Genomic DNA, 22,733 nt, shown 5'->3' with positions numbered 1-22,733 from the left:
AAATTTATTCAAATTTGAAATGTAAATTAATTCTTTTTTCCCCGGCCCCCAACACAGTGTCAGAGAGATGATGTGGCCCTCCTGCCAAAAAGTTTGGACACCCCTGTACTGTTTGGTAGGTCAAGAACATGGGAAGGGGGAAAGAGGTATCTCCTGTTCTTCCATGTCAAGCCTTGAGTTCCTTTTTCCATCCTGCTGGTTTAGGAGATGCTCAGGCAGAGCCATGCAGACAACTTCTGGTTCAATAATTTATTTCTATCAATACAGAGTGAACTGGAAATACACAACATCTTATACAATAAGAAAACACTGAAAGAGGCTAAGTGTTGTGCAGCCCCTGGACAGAAGCAGGTGTCTATGGCACAAGCTTTATTGCATCAGGAGGAATGGCATCAGGCCCAAAAGAACCACTACTGAGGCAAGGGAGAGATGACTGACAGAAAGCCACTAGGCTACCCCTTGGTTCCAGGAGGCCTAAAGCAACAAATCAGCTGGCTGTACAGAACACAGCCACTGCCAGAAGGCAACCCCACCTAACCACATCTCTCCCCAGGACAACAGCTAACATGGCATGCCAAACCAGCATACCAGGGCAGGTCAGTGCAACTGGTCCATGATCAGTTCATTCATCCTGAGCCTTGAATACTCCCTTCACTATTCTCAGTATGTGGGATCTTTGGGGGGGGGCGGAGCCTTGCTTTGTTGACTTTGTGAACACCGCTGCAGAAGGATGTCCTTCCCCATGTGCCTCACAGTTCCTTAGCTTATAACTACGTTGCCTAGAAAGCCACTCCAAACTGAACAACAGACTTTAGTGTGACCTTTCCCACAACACATAATTTTGTCAGTCTGATATAGATAAATGCACATGTGTACACTCAAGGTCACTAAAGGAATTGTCTGAAGCCACTTTGGCAGGAGAATGGACACACACACACACACACACACACAAACAGCATCTGAAATATCCCACCACTGGGCATGGTTGTCCCCACAGGGACTTCCTGTCCCCAAAAGCTATGCAAAGAGTTCAATTCCCACCTAAACATACTATGGGGCTCTTACCACAGCACTTCCCAGAGACTTTGGAATCAGATTGGCTGCCCTGTCTAGGTGGGGCTAGCCTAACTATGCACTATGGGCAGCAATATGAAAAAAAGACTTGGCCTCACTATAGAGCAACACTACTCTGCCCACTATAGTGCAAACTGGAGGGAGGGAATGTACATTGCACCAACTTCAGAATCATCCTGTGCCCCTGAATTCACCTCTGCCCAAGGAGGCACTGCAAACCTCTCATTGTGTCAAAAGCTAGGTCAGGGATTCCAGGAAGAATGCCAGCCATGGGCCAATCCCAAATCCCTGTGCCGGCTGCCCCGAGGTAGACCTGAATCAGTATTCCCCCAATTGGGGTGGTGGGGGAGAGGAGTGTTACAGAATGGTGAAACCATTCTGGCCCTGGCCTAGGAATAAGTATATGGAACAGAATTTGGGCAACAAGGTTTGGAGAGGCAAAAGAGCCCAAGGGAAACCAGTCCAGTCTAAGTCTAGGCTCTTAGAATGGAAGGTCTCCACTACTAGCAATAGTGTTAAGCAAAGACCAAAACCACCCATAAGGATGGGTGGCACAGTATAGTCTCCCAGCTTTGGATGGGGGTGGAGAGGTAAAAAAAAAAATTAGCACAGGGGTTTGAAACAAGTAGGCAGTAACACCAAGAAGCACAAGGTAACAGAATATTCTGCCAGTCACCCAGGAGGACACTGATTCTATTCAACCCTGTCTCCCAAGGCACAAGATTAAATTCTTATTGCATATTATTCTGTCTTGGAATAAAATACCAGTTTATCCCTATATAGGTGTTTAAATCCTGCCCTAACTAGAATCACCGGATAGACTGTACCTCTGGTATAAGCAAAGGGACAGATGACAAGCTAAGATGCTGGATGAATATTCACAGCCAGCCTTCGTTCTCTTGTTCCGATGAAGGGACCAGGGAAGCTGCTTCCAAAGGCAGCCACCAAGCAACTCTTTGGTGCTTTGGGCCACTATCCATCCTGACAGCAGGTCAAAGTTAAGGCACTTGATTTGGCAGCCTCCCCCAGCCTGGCTACAATGGGGCTCTTTTGAGACCAAACCAACTCTCCTGCTGACCCAAACAATGGGGGGGGGGAACCATCCCTCTTACCCAGAATTGGGGATGGGGTGAAGGAGAACTACCGGGAACAGGAAAACCTTTGATCTTCAGCTTTGGCCAACAAGATGTACAGCACAATCGCTAAGCAAATACATTAGTGACAAAGTCCAGAAAGCGCTTTGCATATTGCTCTGGGTGAACCGTGGAGATCTCTGCACCAGCCTGTAGGGGGAGAAAAAGTGTTAGCAAGAACCAAAGATTCCCCCCACTTCTTAGTCAGGTTAGGGAAAACTGTGGACCAAGTATATAGGAGGCATGTGGAGAGTGACAGCATTCAGTTCTTTGTCTGCAGACAATCTTGGTCAACCACCTCTGACAACATGTGGGTTCTCCGATGCGGGTGAATCTCGCTCCAGCACCAGACAACTCTTATTCTGCATTGTATACTTTTGGTGTTATCTCATTCTCAAGAAATATCCCTATGACTAGGCTGTGAATACAAAACAAAAAGGAACCAGACCAATGGTGCAACAAAAATGCCTTTGAAAATTAATCATTTACTGTGAATGACACTTCTATTGCACTGTTGGGAGTTTGGTTGTCTGCAGTCCCCCACCCTGTCCCTTATTTGGGTTTCTAGGCACCTTGAAGGAAATCACAGTCTTGGATTTAGTAGGCTAGGTAAGACTCTCAGGGCCTCTGGAGTCTCTCCAGTGCCTGGCATTTAGCAGCAGGAATCCACTGCATGGCTCTTGTCTGTTCCCTCAAGGCCAGCACAGGGCCTGCAGTTCTGTTGCTCAAAGCACAGAATGAATCTGGATGTTGAAGGCAGACGACAGAAGCAGCTCCTATAGGTTCTGTATTTTCCATTCCAGCATGCCAATTCAATCAAGTTAGACCAGACCTCCCTCTAAGCTGCTACCAAGAATCATTCACCTATGCCACTCATAGTGGCTGTCAGGGTCTTCAAGACTGTACAAGCATGATATAAGACAACTGAGATATCAGCAGCCACAATCAGCAGACTGATCAGCAATCAGTAAGGGATTGCTCCAAACCCCTGAAGTTAGCACTAAGTCTTTTTCAAGGAAGGTGTGGGTCAGACTCACCCCATGTTTGACTGTCTTAGCCGCATGGGCAGCCTTCTTCCTGGCATCATACTGTGTGAGGATGTCAATCAGGCCCATGAAGTAAACCTCCTTCTGGGGACTATCTGGAAAAGTAGAAAGAGAGCCTGTGAGGGACATAGGCTATGGCAGTTTGTTTGTGGCAAAAGAAAGTCCATCAGGATCATTAACCCATCTAACGAAAGGGGGGGAAATGCCTTTATTTGACCCCAAATATAGCAAACAATTCAGCGTTGATTAAACTCATGCAATATGTTCTATGTGTTTATATCCAAAGCAGACTATTTTATAGACGAAGAAAGGCAAAGCAGAATGCAGAAAATATTAAAGGTAGGAGGCAACATTTGAAATCCTGACTATCAAAATCTAGCTCCTATCTCAGAAACTGATAGCCGTCTCAGACTGTGGTGTGTACCTAGTGCCACCCCATCCCCCAAAATCTGTATTTTGACAAATAGCCCAAATTCTGCAATCAGAGTTATGCAAATAATACAGATTTGTTTGGCATTTACAGTCCTCCTTAGATGAGAACTGTAAATGTCAAACAAATCTGTATAATTTGTATATATCTGTATATATCTGAGTCCTTACAGATGAAAGGAGTGATGCCTTGAAGGAATACCAGTTTTTGATTCAGAGGGCTAGCTAGCATTAACAGAGCATCTGCCTGATATGTGGCTCTCATTCGCTCAGCATCAAGACCCCAAGTGGGTCTAGCAGATATAAAGGACAGAAACTGAAGCTCTCCCCCTAAAGGCTTGCTTCAGTGCTGTTTGGCACTGAAGATTATGCCAGACATCACCCACACATCTTTCGTGCATGCCTTCAAGGGCTACAATCTCTCTCTTTTTAATAAGAAAATTTGGGAATCCTCAGGCTGCTGAATTAAATGCCAAAGGCAGCAGTACGTTTGCAGAGTAATCGTGTAGATGCATAGATGTGTATCAACCATGATATCCTTCTGGACAGGATTAGGAGCGGAGGGCACAGTGTTATGGTGGTTCTGTGCCTCCCTAGAGGGCCAATTCTGGCAGGTGTTGGTGCAATCACTGCTTGGCCCTATGACCTTGATCTACAGGGTACCACAGAATTTCACTGTATTCTCCTTGCTTTTTATATCTACATGGAACTGCTGAAGGAAGTAATCCAGCAATTTCGGATGAGGCATGCCAAGACACCCAACCGTATTCCTCCTTTACATCTGAGTCAGGTGATTCATCGGTAATGCTGAATTGGTGTCTGGTATCGGTAATGGGTTGGATGGGAACCAACAAACGGAATCTCTATCATAACAAGACAGTTTCTATGTTAGGTCAGCTCAGGGAGATGTTGCTCAGTCTGTGCTGGATGGGGTTGAACTCCCACTGCCCCTGCCATCTGAAGTGAAGCAGGTGGTAATTGCAGAGAGGGCCTTAATTTTGTAGAACATTCTCTGCAGGGAGGCTTGCTTGGTGCCAGCCCAGATGTCCTGTAACCCAGCAAAAGACTACTTTATTCCCTCAGGTTTGTGAAATGATTTTAATGGCTGTTTTAATTAGTGTTTTGAATTGCTTTAATTTGTGTGATTTTTTTAATTATTTTGTTTCGTAAAACTACCCTAGGAAAGTGGGGGATATAAAAAACCTGATAATAATAATGGAGTACCCAGCCTTAGTTTAGTGCCAGGATCACAGAACGATCATCAAAAGAAACTATGATCTAGCCAAGACCAGCCTCTGGAGGTGGCTGTCTTCCCCAGCTAATGTCACATCACTAGATCAGATAACAGGTTCAAATACAGCCCTTCAATGAAATATGGCAATAGGACCAGATGCTAAAAAACCAGTGCAGACAAAGATGACTGACTTCATTGATTACATGGAGTCAATGAACAGCCCTAACAAAGTTCTTCTGTTGAAGGTTCCCTCTCACCCTCTACTTACTTTCAGCACTCTTGATAGCATAAACATCGATGTAAGGGTCAAAGTCACCAGGTCCCAGAGGCTTGTGGGAGTTGAGATAGCTGCCAATGCCCTCTGGAGATGTTCCATAGGAACCTACTGATGCCACACCTCCAGGTTCACCCTCTCCATCCTCCTCTTCCTCTTTCACATCCTCATCTTCTTCCTGCTCAGCTCGCTGCACGTCATGGATCCCAAGGAGCAGACTGTAGTCCATAATCTTTAGTTGTCCTAGGAACTAAGCATATGGTTACAATGGTCAGCTGGTTGGGAAATTAACGATACACTTCTTACAAGCGGAAGCCCCCTCCCCAACCACGCTAATGTTAGTTATTCCAAATGATTTATTCCAAAATTCAAACCTCATCTATCCACATATACATTTGCATACAAGCCCCTCCATCTCTAGACCCTTTGTAGTAAAGTTTTACTTTGAAGTGCTTAACATTCAACAACACCACAGCAACTTCAGCCAGTGGTTGGAGGGGAGGGCTCATTTCAATAAGCTAGCAGACCTGACTTTCTGTGAGATCATAGCAAAAGCTAGGGAGAGCTGAAAGACCAAGAAATAGTCTACTTTTGAATTTGCTAATTGGACTGGGTTTGGATTCCTTTGGATTCACCCATTTTCCAGCATCTGGTAAACTGCAGTTTTTGGGGATCTCCACATGTTCTATGCTTTCATTTGACACCAAATTAATCTGTACATGATCATGGTGCTCTAAAACAGGAGCTATAAATAAACCCCAATTTGGAAACAAGATTTACTATTTATATACTTTTTAACTGTTATCAGTCATTAAATTGTGTCTGACTCTTCATGACTCCATCGGCCACAGCACGGCAGGCCCCCCGTCTACCACTAACTTCCGGAGTTTGTCCAAATTCATGTTCACCGCCTCCATGACACTATCTAACCATCTCGTCCTCTGCCGTCCCCTTCTCCTTTTGCATTCACACTTTTTAATTAGTAAGAAGTTGTTAAATTTCTAACAAATGCAACTGCAAACCACACTTTGTACTATAATGCCCACAGTATAATACCCATAGATGAGGAAAGGCAGATTGACAATCACTTTTGGGTCTAACAAATACAAAACAATCGTTCTTTATCTTATAAATAACACAAAGCAAACACCACCAATTAACTATAACAATAAAGACAAGAATAACAATAACTATAACACAAACTTGACCCCAAACCAAGCCCTGGTTGGTTATATGGCTGTAGTGTTAGGGCCCAATACTATCCAATTCTCCAGTGCCAGTGCAGCTGCGCCAGGTGGGCTTGCACTGCATCTTGTGGTGGGGTAGCAGTCACGGAGGCCTTCTTAAGGTATGGGAACATTTATTCCCTTACCCTGGGGCTTCACTGCGGCTGCACCGATGCTGGAAAATTGGATGAGATTGGGTCCTTAGTTGTCTGTCACTAATTGCGTAGCAGTCAGTTATCACCCAGTCTTAAGAATACAGTATTTATACACTGCTTTGCCACAAACACAGTTCAAAGCAGTTTACATAACAAAATAAAACCTAACAATCTAATAAAAGACACACTAGCAAACAGCCACCAACTCAAAACAAAGAGGCATCTCCGCTGTTTCACATGATCCAGAAGACAACTCAAGTCAGCTCGAGCACAAACCTTTCAGATATATTTCAGTTCATCCTCAGCGTTCATTAGTGATCTGTTATCTGATGAGCTCCACAGTTAAGCAAGAATCTGAACCAGGACCTGGCCAGCCACACCCAAATGCACACTGTTCACTCCATTACACCTGTCCAATGGTGTTACCCTGCAGTTCATCATTATCCTTTATCATCACCTGTCCAATGGTGTTACCCTGCAGTTCATCATTCGCCACAGGCTGAAGAGTGGTTGAACTCCCTACTCCAGTCTGTGAAATGACTGTTTTTGTAGAACAGTAGGATAATTCCATTCGGAATTGTTCTACACATTGTGATGAATTGAGGTGATGACAACAGATTGTAGCACTTTAGGTTGCAGGTGGTGGTGGGGATGTCATATGTTTCAACACATCTTCCCTGTAGGGGGAAAAATGCCTTCCTCCATTGCTGTGGTAAACTAGCAAATCAGGGGGAGGGGTTGAGCACAGCCCTCTCTGAAATGTGTCACAGTAGTACAGTGGGAGGAGGAAGGGGGTTACCCTTGGGAATTACTCAAGAGCACATTCAAAAATACACAACACCCCATTACCCTCTGCAATTTAAAGTGGTACAATCTAGAATTCTACTGCCTTATCCCATATAGTGTGCAGAATGGCACTTCAAACAGGGATCACACTCTCCTTTGCATGCCCTGAACCCTGCTTAGAAATATCAGGTTCCAAATACTTTGAATTAGAGTGCTTCTAAAATGCAAGTTGATCGCAGCCGAACAGAGAGGTGGCCTGACTTAATGTGAACTAACCAACCAACTACCACGAGTGAAAAGGGTGGCTTCTCTCCCCTCCTCCCTCCTGCTAGCAATGGCATGCCAAGGGGTCAAGGAAGCAGTATTAAAAAACCTCCAGTGCAGAAATTCAGCTAGTAATTGTGACAGCAACAACCAGGGGGCAGTATTTACTTGAGATTCATCAAGACAGTTTTCTTGTCTTTAAAAGAGAGTCCAGTTTTGATCTGAAGGCGGCATGTGTTTGAAGGGGGGAGCAGAGGAAGAAGCATCCCTCTCTTGGCAGCCTGTCCCCATGATTAATTGCCTTGGCTGTTCAAAGCTGTGTACCTCATTTCTAACTGGAACACACCCAGCTTCGTCTCCCAGACATGGGCCCTCATTCTGCCTCCGCTTGCTTGCTTGCAGAACTTCTATTAATTGGCATTTTCATCATCATGCTGTGAAATCTAGCAATTCCACCGTGACTTCTCTAGCATTACAGACTGAGAAGCTGCACAGAGGGGCGATGGCTGCCCCACTGCTTCCTGATGTCCACCACAAACCATCTTAAGCCCAATAATGAGGATGATTTCCCTGGCCAACTTGGCTTTGAAATCGAAGGCCACGTTTACACGAACAACTTCCTTCTGTTTTGCAAATGCTAATGGCACTCCTGTTCTGCGTGGGAGAGAAGTTAAAGCAAAAAGGGAGAAGGGATTCCTCTCCAAAGAAAAGCCCTTACCTGTACTGATAATGAATGTTTATAAAGCGTTTTAGTGTCTGAAGTGTGCCATCTAATTATCTCAGCATTATCTGCACCACAGCATTAGGTCTGTATTATTCCCATACTGCAGGTGTGGAGAATGAGGCCATCAAAAAGTGGCTTGCCTAAAACCACTTAATGAGGTTCCCATCCAAGATGAGATTTGAACCAGGAGTTTGTTGGCTCATAACTAGCACCCTTCGCTAGAGCACTGCAGCAACCGTTCTACTCCTGGAAATGTGTGCTGCTATCAATTTTCATGAAAAGTGCTCAGATCCTCTCCATCCCCTCCTTTCCCTGAATCCCTCAAGGGAAGGGGCACATGAATCACCATCATCTTCCTAAAAAATACTTGTATTTACGTCGTACATTTCAGGCATCTGAAGTGCTTGAAATATATTATCTCAGTCATCCTTGCAACAGTACTGCAAGGTTGGCTGGTACTATTACTCCTGAGAAACCACCAAACATGTTCATGGCAGAGATTTGGAGGCTCACAGAATTAACCATTGTGCTTAGACCAGTTCTCAACTCTGAAAGCCAAGAGGTAGACTCACTTTATCAGCCTCTCACCAATGAGCACCAAGGAGCTTCAGGTGAGGAGTGGGGGGGGAGCCCTCCCCATTCACCAAGCAGCTGTGGGGCCTGCAGCCATGGCAATTTCATTGCTAATGGTGCCACATGCAAAACGTGGCACCCGGAAATAGCTGGTGGTGACGTGATGCGGTCACTGCCAATTGCTTCCAGGAGGCCCATTTCAGGCCATACGGATGCAAGGTGCATGGGAGAGCCAACACAACACTCCACCTGCTGCACTTTGGCATGAACAATTCCATGCTGGGGTGTCAGTGCCAGCAGAGTGGGGGCCTTCCAAAGCATGGGGCCAGATTCTACCAAATCAATCAAACTGCCCTAAGGCTGGCCGTGCCACAGGCTCCCACTCTTCTCTTCTCCAAATCACATGTAAGGAGTCTCTCCTTCCAATCTTGTGCTGAAATGGCAAACTATGGTTTCCTGCAAAGAAGGATCAGAAGAAGACCTGATCTGAGCAGCAGGCTTCTGTGCTCATTCATTTAATGCCCTGGTATGTCTGAATGGCCCCTCTGTGTACAAACGTAACAGAAGACAGTACAGAAGCAAGTCCATCTAGATAATGCCTGTGAAAGAACCCAATCTCTTTTGTTCACATGAACCATAATTTAAGGGCTCACATGAGCAGAGAATTTTAGAAATTCTCCATAGGGGGGCTGTCACCAGGGGACCTAGAACACCACCCTAGAATACCAATTCTATCATCTGGAACCTCATGTCTAATAATTTCCCTAACTTGCATCAGCAGTATATAGGCTTGTGTAAGAATAAGAACACTTGGCACAGACTCAGCTGATGAAAGGAAAAGGCAGCATGGAATATTGGTAGGGTTAGCAATTAGAGCATCTGCAGCCATCCCCTCCCCCCCAGCACATGCTATTAACAGTCATTAAGGCTAATAGGTTGGATCTTGCACTGCAGAAGCATTTTCCATTCTGCAGACTCAGTCCCCAAGGAAAAACAATAGCTGATGAAATGCCGGCTGTGAGCACTTTTTCCCTAGACTTGGAAACTAACCTTAGTTCTCGTCTTAGCTGGGAGATAAGCTCTGAGCCCAGGTGAATATGTGAAACTTGGATTTTTATATTTTTTGTCCCCAAAGCTATGAATTTAAAAAATGTTTTACATCCATGGCAGCAGCCTTGCTAGAGGCTGATAAAGTATAAAAAAAAAACAGTAAGAATGCATGTAGACCATACATTTACTCTACACAAGTAGAAGATTTGGGGTTTTTCGCCTATATCAGGGGTCCCCAACCCCGGCCCTGAGGCCACATGTGGCCCTCGAGGCTTCTCAATGCGGCCCTCAGGGAGCCCCCAGTCTCCAATGAGCCTCTGGCCCTCCAGAGATTTATTGGAGCCCACACGGGCCCGATGCAACCGCTCTCAGCATGAGGGCAACTGTTTGACCTCTTGCGTGAGCTGTGGGATGAGGGCTTCCTCCACTGCTTACAGTTTCAGGTCTGTGATGCAGTAGCAGCAGCAAAGGAACGGCCAGCCTTGCTTTGTGCAAGGCCTTTTGTAGGCCTTGAGCTATTGCAAAACCTTCATTCATTCATATGTTCATCTTTAATATATCCATTTATGTAAACTTAAGCAAATTTATTCAAATTTTAAATGTAAATTAATCCCCCCCCGGCCCCCGACACAGTGTCAGGAAGATGATGTGGCCCTCCAGCCAAAAACTTTGGACATCCCTGCCCTATATCATAGAGCAAGTCCAGCTTCCCCTCACTTTTGTCCTGCAAATTACAAAAAAAAAAAAAAAAATCCTTGCCATTATTTGTATGCTGATTTAATCTTCAGCTTTGTCTCATAAGGGCTGTTCAGCATTTTATTGTTTGAAATGCAGCCTGTACCCAATTACAAGTTCATCCTGTGCTTTAATATAAACTTCTCACCTTTTCCCCCCCCAAAGTTGAAAACTGCTTCAGTGAAAGGGAAGGAGGTGGAATTGTAACACACTGGCACTAGCCAATAAGCGCTGTGCACAACTGGTTTCTGATGCTGGAGAAAAGAAGGTATATCTGAACAAAAATGCAACAGATGTACTTCCACAGCATCTCAACCCTCAAATTATATACTTATGTATGTACCATAATAGTAGATCAGATGTAATAGGATGTAAAATCTCATGCAATGCAGTTATGGGAGAGAAGTCTGAAGTAATCCCTACCCCACCCACCCTCACATGGTTGGAAGATTCAGATGCAGCTAGGCAGAATCTTGAGATAATTTCTAATTATGTTTTTAAAAATGCAGTCTTTGGTGCTGTGACTCTCCAGAGACAAGAAGGATTGGCACCAATTTGACAGCCTTTTGTTTTTGGCTCTGCAAACAATGCTTGATCCAGAATTTGAAGGGTCTTTGGGTAAGGTGTTCATAGGAAGACATGCAGAGATTTTTTCTCATGCTGCCACTAACCTTTTGGAGTAGCCTATGGAAAGTGGCCTGGAGGACTCAGGAATAGTCGAAGGTTGCCAGCCGGAAACAGTGGCAGACCTCCCATTATATTTGATGGGGCAAATGCCCCGGGCACAAGCCTTTGGGACCCTGTGGAAGCCTCTCTGAAGCTCCGGATGGGGTAGGAAACTGTGCTTCTGTTTTTCCAGAAGCATAGTTTATAGCGTTAGGGAAGCCTCAGGAAGCTTCCCCAACACAGCCTACGGTCATGCAAGGCTCCGTGAGCCTCAGGTGAGGGGGTGGATTTGTGGGGGGGGGGGCAGCAACAGCCTGAGGTAGGGTGCCATTGTGGAACTTTGCCACGGGGCACGGGAGGTTCACCACTGCCCAGAAATAGCTATAAACCCTGAGCCTCTTTTTCCAATTTGTTACAATGTATCAGTTGCTCAGGGATGACCAAACTTGTTTAAAGAGGCCAAGCCAATATCTTCAAGCTCACTTTGAGTTCTCCCCAAATTCAGTTGGATAATTTGTTGATTTGTTGTTGTCGTCATCCCCCCACACTAGTCCCCTTTCTTCCCAAGCCATGTGCTGGAACTAAAAGCAGGTTCAAACAAGTGGTCAGCCGTCCGTTCACTTGGCAATCATCATACAATTGTTGAAGGCTATTTCTCATTCATGGCAAGACCACCACAAGATGGTCCTCAGATCCTACAGCCTCCCAGTATGTGTTATCAGTTGCAGATCATCAGGTAAATAAAGTCATCCGAAACCACAGTGGTCTCAAGGGCCAAACTGTGGGGAAAGACGGAAGTAAGCAGAATGATAATCAGAAATGTAGACTGCAGTGGGAGGACAAAATTACAGCAGGAGGAAGCAGCAGCAGAAAGGCAGAGCTGTCATGTGGAAGTGTCTCAAGTTACGTTGGTGGTGTGGGAGCAGCTGCAGCATTGCCTTTTCCTGTGCTGATGGAATAAGAGACACCCGTGGTATGGCTCCACTTCACAGCAACATTAGCATGTCAGAAGCATGTCTGCATGAGGAGAAGCTGCAGCATGAGCTCCTCCCATGAGCTCCAGTGGCTCAGAAAAGAACACCACTACAGCTGCCCCCATACTGTGACCATCACACAAGATCTCAGTGTCAGAGAAACAGATATGGCAGAGGTTTATTTGGGGATGCTGGGGTCACAGCAATGGCAAAATGTGACTTCTGGCCACATTAAACTCCTTTTGTTTTTGGAAAGCATCACATGACTTTAGATGATCTGGAAGGTGACCCTGCACTAACAACACAGCTCAGCAAGACCAACCATTTCAAGTTAGAACAGGCTCTTCTTCCCAAGAAAGCTGTACTCATAAAAGACTTCTATTCAAAAGCATGGCTGTATAGTTCTTGCATAATGCCTAAGAGCAGTGGCTTCCAACCTTGGAAGGGCCAGGGGGATCAATTGCCCCAGGTGCCATGCCAGGAAGGCCATACACTGCCTCTCCGAGCCTTAGAAGGCCCGCTGCAGGCCTTAGAAAGGCACTTCCAGTTTTAGTAAAAACTGAAAATGCCTTTCTAAGGCCTTTTGGGTGGTGTAAAATAAATTTTGCCCCAGTGCCACTGCCTGGAAGAGCTTTATTCAGGAGCTATAGGGCTTTGATTTTGAAATAGGAGCCTGCTGGAAAACAAATTCCTCCATGCCCCCCCCCCCCCGAAGATAAAGAGCCTACTCTGGCTCAGAACAAGTCAGGCCCTTGTTTGGTGCCCCATTACTCACTGATCTCCACTAACTGGGTGCAACCCTCTAGTTGGGCTACACTGGGCCTAGGCCCTGGCAGTCATGATACCTCCACATCTCGCTTTAATTTCTCCATAAAGTCCTTCTTTGACTCTTCACTGATGTACACTTTTTGATTCATGTTCAGAAAGTCAATATCTTTAAGCGTTGGCAGCTCCTTGCCCTGGAAAAGCAACAAGACACATTTTGTTGCAGTAAACCACCTTGTGAGCTTTTTTGCTGAAAACCCCACAAAAGATTTTAACAAAAAACAATACATGCATACACATGGGCTCTGTGTGCCATACAGTTCCATGGGAGCACATAGAAAAATGCAGGATGTGGCAGTAGGCGCCATAGTCAGCAGTCTGTGAGTCTTTAGGGGTTTTCAAGTTAAGGGCAGAACTCTGTTGGCAGAGTACAAAAAGGAAACTAGGCCTATTCCAAAGAGCAGACAAACCAAGGTTTGCAAAAGCAGTTTAGCAGTACCATGTATAGTAAGGGTGGGAAAAGAAACATTAAATCAACCACAGAAGTAGATATGCAACACACTCTCAAATCATTTCAACACCTTCTGTACACAATTTATACTGCACTTTTTTCTCAGTAGGTGTAGTTCTTTTCCAGCTCATGATCCCCTCCCCATCAAATAAGAAGAGCCTTGCTGGATCAGACCAACATCTAGTCCAGCTTCTTGTATCTCACAGTGGCCAACCAGATGCCTCAGGGAGCACAAAAGCAACAGGATACCTAGCATTTCTCTAAAAGGCTACCTCTAAAACCTGGAAGTTTCATCAAGGCTTGCAATCTATGATGGACTTTTCTTCCACAAATCTGTTAGGCATCTAGGCCAGGTGCCATCACAACTTCCCTGTGGCAAGGGGGTATATACGGTAATTACACACTGGGTAAAGAACTACAGGTCCAGCCTTGTTATACACGGACTTTTTATATACGGATTTGACTCAACACTAATGGCCACTGCAAATGAGAAGGAATGTGCTGATCCCTGGAGAAGGGGGAAAATGCATCCCTTTAAAATGAGTTTTTAAAAACTGAACAGTCCTTTAACAATAGCCTCCTTAATGAGAGAGAGAGAGAGAGAGGGCAGCTGGCTGACAATCCATCAATCCTTCTCTCTCCAGGCAACCCCACCCTTCCCCCTGGCATGTGAAAGAAAGGTGATCACTTTGCACTGGTGAAAGGAGGGGCTGAGTGAAGCTCCTTTCTAAGTGCTTGGAGGAGGACTGATTGATGGATTGTCTTCTTAATGACTCTTATCTTACATCACAAAGGTCAGCAAGGCTGTTTTTAAAATCACCAGAGCAAGGGAACTTTGTTTTTTAAATAGATTTGCTTTAGTTTGTTTTCAGGCGAATAATGAGGCTCAGCCTGTATTTCCTTTTGTCTGTATTGACTCTCCTGCCAGTCAATTTTAATGGATGTCCTTTGGTTCTGGTATTGTGCCTCTTCCCTTTATCCATCCCATGTAAGCAAGAGAGAATGAATAGCAGGCAATGCAAAGAGAAGAAAGCTTTGGAGGTCTCTTGAAGAAAAGCAGTACTGGGTAAAAAAGGAAAAGAAATCTACTCTTATGCCGTGCCAAACATTCCCATACCTTCTTTTGCCAAGAAAACGCTGTATCACCACCTTGGATTAGGTCAAGGAGCCAAAGGTTGCATTACATCAAAACAGAGATAATATAACATACTTCATCAGGCAGATATAATCTGCAATTACCTTTTCTTTATCACTGGCTTCACGGGATACCAGGGAGCCCTAAAGAAAGCAGAAACACAAGAGTTTAGGTCTAAGAATGGAGGACTGAGCTTACAAAAACAGAAGAAATTTTCAGTGGTAGCCTAGACCCCCATCTATTCCCATAAGTATTTGTTCAGTTTGCCTGAAATCAAAGAGTATAATAGAGGGGGAAGAAAGGGTGCATAAGCAATACACTCTCTCAATTAAAAGTGGACTCCACAGTCTGCAGCAAATACTCATCTCTTTTTTAATGCTGCAACAGCAAAAGAAGAAGAAGTTTCCTACATTACAGACTTTGCCTTGATCAGATTAAAGATAACCGATATTGTCAAAAGTGTTTCTCTCAGCAAACATGATTGTGAATTTCAGCAAGGAGTCTGCCCCTTGGAGGCTCCACACAACAAGCAGTACATCCATTTAAAGGACAATGTACTCTACCATCTGCTGACCACAAAGACACCACAGCACATTTACAAGAATTTTTGCCCTGCTCCCTTCCAGCTAAAGAAAGGAAAGGGCTCCGATATAAAAGGACTCTGCATCATACATTTATGGAGCAAATTAGTTGCAATTGCCATTTACATACAAGGTGTGCAATTCCATTCTCCATTTAGAAGAAGGAGGGCTGGAAGTTGAGAGTTCATCACCTGCCCATTGAGAACTACCTGGGGAATTCTCAATGTAGCCAATATTTGAAGCCAGGTCTCGCCCACTGAGACCTGGTCCACACATGCAGCAGAATGTGGTGGGCCAATCACAAGACAGTAAAATTTACTGAACCACTTGAGCTGGCAGGGGGTAGTCAAAACTAAAAAAATTCTTCCCAACATAAAATTCTACCCCCCCTGAAAAGTTAAGCTAGCACAGTAGGGACTGGGATGAGCTAAGTATTTTTTTTTTTTAATGGAGAGGCTTATAAACATGCAGGGAGCAATTTCTTATGTGGACAAACATTTTAAAGACTGGCCCTAGGCAGTAGTACAGCTCACTGGACTGTCTCAAGATTCTACTATATAAGTAGACCAGACCTCAGTACAGGTGACTTCATTTGGATAGCAAGGGTTCATTCATTCTCTTCTTTAAAAAGGGCTCTAGAGATCCTTTAAGCATTTTTATTTAGGAAGGAAAAAATAGCATAGAAAGGCAACAATACATTAGAAGGCATGATTTTTGACCTGTTAGCCCTCTGGGCATTGCTTACCTTGCTTCTGTGTTATGTGCAGTACTACCCATACTTTTCTGGCCCTGAAGAAGTTTGACACTGAAGCTGAATCTGAATTGTCAGATTTGGGTGTGATTCGGTCCTTTGCCCCCAAGGCTGTATAATCCCAAGCAAAAGCCTTCTCAGTCCTTGTGCAAAACATTGTTGCATAGGGAAGTGAAAACTGCTCTATTCCCTTCCATAAGAAGACACTCCCATGCCAAGGATATTCTGAAATGGGGGGGGGGGGGGGGAAGCACCTCTAATGAGCCTGCAGCCTTTTGTTAAAGGAACCCAGCTTTCTTTCTTCTCTTTTTCTAATGAGACTTTGGGACATATAATTGCAGAGGCAGTTTTGGAAGGATGGGGAAGGAATCTGAAATAAAACATCAAGGCAAAGAAGCCCAAATCCCTTGTATATCAGTCATTCACCTAGCAGGTCCTCTCTGTTCACTACCCCCAGAGAGACTGGCTAAGTTTTCACATTAGAAGGTAATATTTTCAATGTAATAAACTGCAGTACTCCATCATCTGTCAGGTTGATTCAAATAATATCTGAATTACATCAAATGCACCCCTTTGTGATGGGCACTTTACTTGTGATCCTCCAGCTCAATCAGCATTTCCACTGCAGTCCTCATTGCGGTACAATCCCCCACCGCCTTCTAGAATGCTCATCACCGTGAACAAGGCCTAGTTAGCTCCAGAATAGATCTATATAACCTTGCTGCGGGAGAAGTTACTTTGGGGTCAGCTTTAATGATGTGTAATAGGGCTGAAGGCAGAGGGGGCAGGCATGATCCAACTCATTTTCCTACCTTAATTTTTCCAGCATAAATGCAAAAAAGAACTTGCATTTGAAACTATTCATGCACAGAATGAATTCCCTGAAGGGGAAAAGGGGACTGTTCCGTTGCAACAGCAGGAGAGGGAGGGAGGGTTTAAGAGGAAGAAAGAAGATGCTGCCTAACAGGCACTGGAGAAAGGAATGAAGTACAGGTAGAGGACACTCAGTGAAGGACTATACCACACACTCAAACCACTTCAACTATCCGCCTAAAGATGCAGTTTGGCAATTTTCTGCAGGGCAGGCTCCCAAGGAGGGCCATCATGACAGCAAGATGAGAGTGTAGCAGCAGGAACTGCTCAGTGAGCTGGGACAAGTTTTCAGATCACAAAGGGACAGAGCCTCTACCATGTGCAGTCTTCAAAGTAGTTCTGGATGCTCTTCTTAGAAGATACACAGCCCAATCCTAATGAAATCCCCGTGTGACGATGCAGCAGTGCCAGTGTGGCTGCCACCATATCCAGTGGGGGATTTTTGGCTGCTAGAGGTCTCCTCGGGGTAAGGGAACATTTGTCCCTTGCCCCAGAGTAAGCCCCAGCAGCCATTATGGGTCAACAAAACTTGTGCTAGCTCAGTCACTGGCGCACATCCATGTTGGCCCAGGAAGTTGGATCAGGCCTAAGATGGGAGGGTCAAGGTTTGGCGTGCGTCGTTGCTGCACCCACCCCTCTCCCATCACCACCCTGTTCCGCCCACCCCCACCCCATTCAACTCCCTCCCTGCCTCCCCCCAACCCCCATGCTGGCTTACCTGCAACAGCAGTTGTCCGTCTTTATGTGGATCTGGCCACTCAGTGCTTGCAGTGGCAGCCGGGCCTGGCGCACTGGCCTAATAGCATTTGCAATGGCCATAAAGCCGTTTACACTGGCAGAACATGCATTCTGTCAGCGTAAAGGCCCATTAGGATTGGGCTGACGGTTCAGCCAAATGCACTGTAATTAGCTTGATACAGCAATGGCTGGAGGAAGCTCACGGGGAGCTGTATGCCTCACAATGACCAAATAGTCATTTTCTGAATGACTTAGAAGTGACAACTATTGGGTGGGGAGGAAGAATTCTTGCCTTGGAGATGAAGCTATTTATTACAATTCATTATTCAGAAAGTGCCATTAGAGCACATGGTACTTTGGAAAGTAGCATAAGTAAGAGACAGCCCATGCCCTGAGGAGTTTACAATTTATATTTAGACACTGAGGGTAAGGAGAAGCATAGCAGAGGAATAGGATGTCCCAAGGATAAATGCAAGCAAATATAGTTCTACCCACTGAGGTTTCATTTCAGTTGAGGGTGCAAAGTGGTTAAGTCAAAGGCCTCACAGAACACCTGAATGAAGAAATAGGGTTTTTAAGGAAGGTGGCACCATGGAGAAAACAAGCTGTTTGTTTATTTGATCTTTTTAAATATAGGTGTGCCCTGGTATCCACAGGGGTTCCGTTCCAGAAGCCCCTGGGGTTATGTGAAACCACAGATACAAGGGATGCTCCCCCAGACCTCCCTATGCCTTATAAGGCATTAAAAATGTCATTTCTGCTTTTGATGAAAAACTGAAAGTCACGTTTTTTCCCCCATTTAAACAGTCATTCTGAGGCCCGCAGTAGCCACAGGTGGACACACGAGGCCTCTCCGGGGCTCAGAATACCCTCTGGAGGCAAGGGGAGCACTGTTCCCCTCGCCCTCAAAGGGTGGGGGTGCAGCATAGGGAGGCCTTCCCACATCCGTAGATAAGTGAATCTACAAATACAGAATCTGCTGATACAGCCCCCCTGTACTGCTTTTCAGGCAACTTTTAATGTAGTTTTATCCAACAGCAGTATTGATGCCTTAGGGCACATATTCCAGATCACTTAATCTGGACTAGTAACTTGCTATGTACCAATGTGGTGGCTTCGAAGATGACTAGGACTTCTTCTGCTCAGCTCCTTCTAGGTGATATGTTCGCCAATGTCCTATGTAACTCTCTTACAACACACTATCAGGAACAGACATCAGAAATTGAGGGGGCAGGGGGAGCCAGACTATCTATCTTTGCATGCTGACACATGCCATGTGGTAAAGGGGTATAGCACAAATGCTTCCCATTTTCAGGGCTGTCCCTATTCAGCAATTTCATGCAAGTACAGGATTTAGTATCAGATGCAGAAAGAAGCATTGAGAAAAGCTTGTGAACATAGAATAAACATAGACTGAGAAAGTACAAGAATGAGGCAGATGCTCTGCGCTCCAAATCCCACAACAACCTGGAAAGGATGCTAAATGGAACACTCGGGCTGCCATATTTTACACAACCCATCACAACTCTGGGACTATCAAGCTTGACCTTAAGTAACACAGCCTTGTACAGTAAGCTGGTGAGGTTAAGAGGAGCCCAGGGATTTCCAAAGCAAGCACCACCTACATACATTAACAAATAAGGTGCAACAGATGGACAAATGGGAGCCCTTACCTTCAGGTCGTACTTCCTGTGTACGGTGAGCCTGTGGCTGAACATGTTTCTCATGACTACCATGTAGCTCTCCTCATTGTCCACACTGAGCCGATACATACCCAGGAACTGGGGCAAGAGGGTGCTCCCATGACACTTCACAATATACTAGAATAAGGAGACAGAGGTTGCTAATAGTGACAGTTGCCAACTGCTTAAAAACACAGCCAAAATGTTGGACGCAACTTCTGGGTGGCAGCAGATGATCTGGGAACAGAATTCAAGCTTCTATTGCAGTTCCTGAATCTCACAACTCTGCTACTTTTAGGTAGATGGAAGCTAGTTAAAGGACAGGGTCTGTAAATATTGTGAGAGTCTGTCATGGGTTTTTGGCTGCGGAACAAGCAGTATCCAGAGGATTTCAGATTCAAGTTTTTAAAGCCGTTAGAATGCAGCATGATTATAAAGAATACATGAAAAATGTATAGGCACTCCGAATGGGTTCCAATCAGGCTTTTCATTGGCCAGGGTTAAGGATTTTAATTCCCCACTCAGCTACCCATGCCTCTCCAATGTCTATTCCTGGCTCACACACCCAATTAACCAAATCTTCATTAGCTGCCAAACCTTGTCTTTCTTAAATCAGTATCTCAAGCAGAACCATGAGTCTATTTTGCATGCTGTATTTTGACACAAAATCAATGTCTTAAAAAAAATTGGCACAGCTCATGCTAAAAATGCTCTAGATTAGAACCTCCACTAAGATGACTCAGAAGGCCTCAAACACCCTCTTGTGGGAGGTAATGCACCTCAGTCATTGTCTCTATTCCTCACGCATCACCTAAAGTTAGACTTCAGATTTGCTGAAGTGGAGACCAGACCAGCGTTTCTCTCAACTTCTGCTCTTGGTCTTACTATGTGTTCCAATTAGACCGGAATAACTGTTGGTTCTTATATTTACGAACTGGAAGAGCAGCTACTTCTCTGTCACCCCAGAATTCCTTGCTGGAGTTTGAGATATTTTTTGCAAGCAGCACAGCCTAACCTAATTAAGTCTTTACAGTACAACATTGCCTACATTCCATCTTTAGATTATTATGAATTTGGGCTTTTAATGTCCAACAGCAGCTTCTTCTCTCCCTTCAGTCCTAAAACTGAACCTGAAGAAGAGTTCTGATTAACTCAAAAGCCTGTTTACTACTTCCTGATTTTTAGCTGGCCCTGATAAAGGTATTATGCTACTGTTGCTGCTGGAATGTCTTCAAATGGGCCAACACAACTGCCCACGTTTTTCGCTTGTTTCAAAAAAATCAAGTCTGTGCCTGATCATGTGGCTCGAGTGCAGAACTTGAAAACCCACAGCCCATCTTATGCTTAATGTGAACAGCGCCTAGACCTTGGAGGTGCCTTTACATAACGTTGTTTGTTCCTGTTAACGGCAGAGTATTCTGCATTCTCTGAATGCCAGCTTTTATTTTTCTTTTGAAAAAACAAGCTTCTTGCCCTGAGGGTTAAAGTTTAAAAACAGGCAAGCAGTGCCTTCCTAGATCTCAGACATAGGAGAAGAAATGAGCACAAGTTCCAGGGATCGGAGGTAGGGCATCAATGTTTTCTACAGCCTTTTCTGCCCTGCTTAGGGCTAGCAGCAAAAGAAATAAAAAGATAGACAAACTTGCTTAATTTGCACATAGTACTCAGTTTGCTGAACTTGGTTCTTCAGGGAACAATGCTTGAATTTTTAAAAGTACATACTACCTGGCCGTGACTTCACAGAAGGTACTGGGCTTGCCAACTAACCTTACCTGATGGTAATGGGACAGGAGGCTGTGTACATCTGCCACATCTTCACTGGTGATCTCCTTTATTACCAGGGTCCTGTCATAGGACAGGAGGAAGCAGCGTCCACCACCCTCAGTCTCATAGGTGGGCGGGCTGCGTGTCAGTGAGACCTGAAAAAAGTCAAAGAGATCAGATAAGAGAATTTGACAGGCTTCCCACACTCCCTCCTGTCAGCCAAAACAAGGGTCCTTAGCTCTTTCCAACGATGGTGGAAAAATGGCAATGGAAAGCACGCTTGTTCTACAGTTTGCACAACTACACGGTAAATTGCACTATATTAAGAAAACAAACATTACACCAGAAAAGAAAACATTTTGTAATAGGCTCAAAAGCATTCAAAAGCACAATAGAGGTATTCAGGGATTACAGGGTTACAACTGGGAGCAAATAAGGAACATCCAGTTTTAAAACAGACAAGTTGCTGAACAGACGAGGCACTTTCTAGTTGAATGCCCATGAGTGAATCACTCAGGTGCTTCTATCTTGTCCACAGAACCAAAACAGACTATAGTACAAGCAAGCACTTAGTATGAAGGCATTTTTGGGTTGTGCGAATCATGTTAAGACAGAGAAATAAGTCCTAACCACTAATTATAGGAAGTGACCATGAAAAAAAACAGTATCCGGTGCCCTTTACGCGGAAGTAAAGGAAAATGTAGTGTACAATTATGAGCTGGAATTCTGTTAGCCCTCTGCTGGTAGGAATGGGAGATTGAATTGCAGAAATTATGGTCAAAGCTCCAGTATGAAAAATCCATGGAGCCCTAAAGTTCTTCTGTCACCCTCAAAATCCCTTAAAATCAAACAGTAGTGGAATGTGATGGTCTGACAGACATGACGACCTACTCCTTCTGAGACTAGGCAGGTGAAACTATAAAGAAGCAACAAGTTTCTTTAACAACTTAAAGCAACAAGAAGCAACAAGCAACTATAAAGAAGCAACAAGCAAAAAGGTGATACAATATATCAGGGCAACCAAAAAGAAATAGTAAGAGTAAAACAAAATATGGGTGGTCTTCCAAGAAAAGGGGGAGGCAAAGGTCAGCAAAGAGGCTGAAAGGCGCATGGAAAATTTAAAAAACCCAATGAATCTTACTGGGTAAAAAATACTTACTCATGCTGTTCCAGGATTCTGGTACATAGGCTTAAAAAAAGCAAAGTGAGTGGACAAGCCCCACATAGTGCTCATGAAGCATCAAATGCTTCTGACACTGGATCTGGGCAAATGCAAAAGAGTGAGAGTGCCTGCCCTGCTTTTTCAAATAAGATGCAATACTTGGGTTCACTTGAACCCACTTCAATTTCCTGCTCCTGGGAATCAGGTGGGTTTCACCATCCAATGAGCTGGCTCAAAGCTAGGTCCTTTGTTTATCCAGTCTGCTGGGGAAATGAAGGTACTTAAACAATCAGGGCAAACATGACTACTATCTTCAAAGGACTCTGCAGGATGTGAGGGCACAGCAAAAGCCTCAGAGATGAAAAATCAGATGAACCAGATGAAAAATCAGCCAAGGGAGGTGGGGGAATCAGGAACCTTCAACACAA

The 22,733-nt window shown here is 44.7% G+C and overlaps 1 protein-coding gene across 3 annotated transcripts in view; it reads right to left on the bottom strand.

The window, feature by feature from the left end:
• Window positions 1-234: 234 nt before the first annotated feature.
• Window positions 235-22,733, bottom strand: part of PIP4K2C (phosphatidylinositol-5-phosphate 4-kinase type 2 gamma) — a 35,827-nt gene continuing 13,328 nt past the window's right edge. For all 3 annotated transcript variants that reach the window (XM_066613816.1, XM_066613818.1, XM_066613817.1), the window contains 7 exons: window positions 21,152-21,298; window positions 19,371-19,517; window positions 14,859-14,897; window positions 13,189-13,302; window positions 5,185-5,440; window positions 3,245-3,348; window positions 235-2,357 (listed from right to left, as the gene is read on the bottom strand). In XM_066613816.1, the coding sequence (XP_066469913.1) occupies window positions 2,277-2,357; window positions 3,245-3,348; window positions 5,185-5,440; window positions 13,189-13,302; window positions 14,859-14,897; window positions 19,371-19,517; window positions 21,152-21,298 (888 nt within the window). In that variant the 3' untranslated portion in view covers window positions 235-2,276. The remainder of the gene's footprint in view (window positions 2,358-3,244; window positions 3,349-5,184; window positions 5,441-13,188; window positions 13,303-14,858; window positions 14,898-19,370; window positions 19,518-21,151; window positions 21,299-22,733) is intronic.

The sequence above is a fragment of the Tiliqua scincoides genome, chromosome 2 (assembly GCF_035046505.1).
Source record: "Tiliqua scincoides isolate rTilSci1 chromosome 2, rTilSci1.hap2, whole genome shotgun sequence".
In the NCBI taxonomy this organism is placed as follows: Eukaryota; Metazoa; Chordata; class Lepidosauria; order Squamata; family Scincidae; genus Tiliqua; species Tiliqua scincoides.
This window is presented reverse-complemented; position numbering and strand designations above follow the sequence as displayed.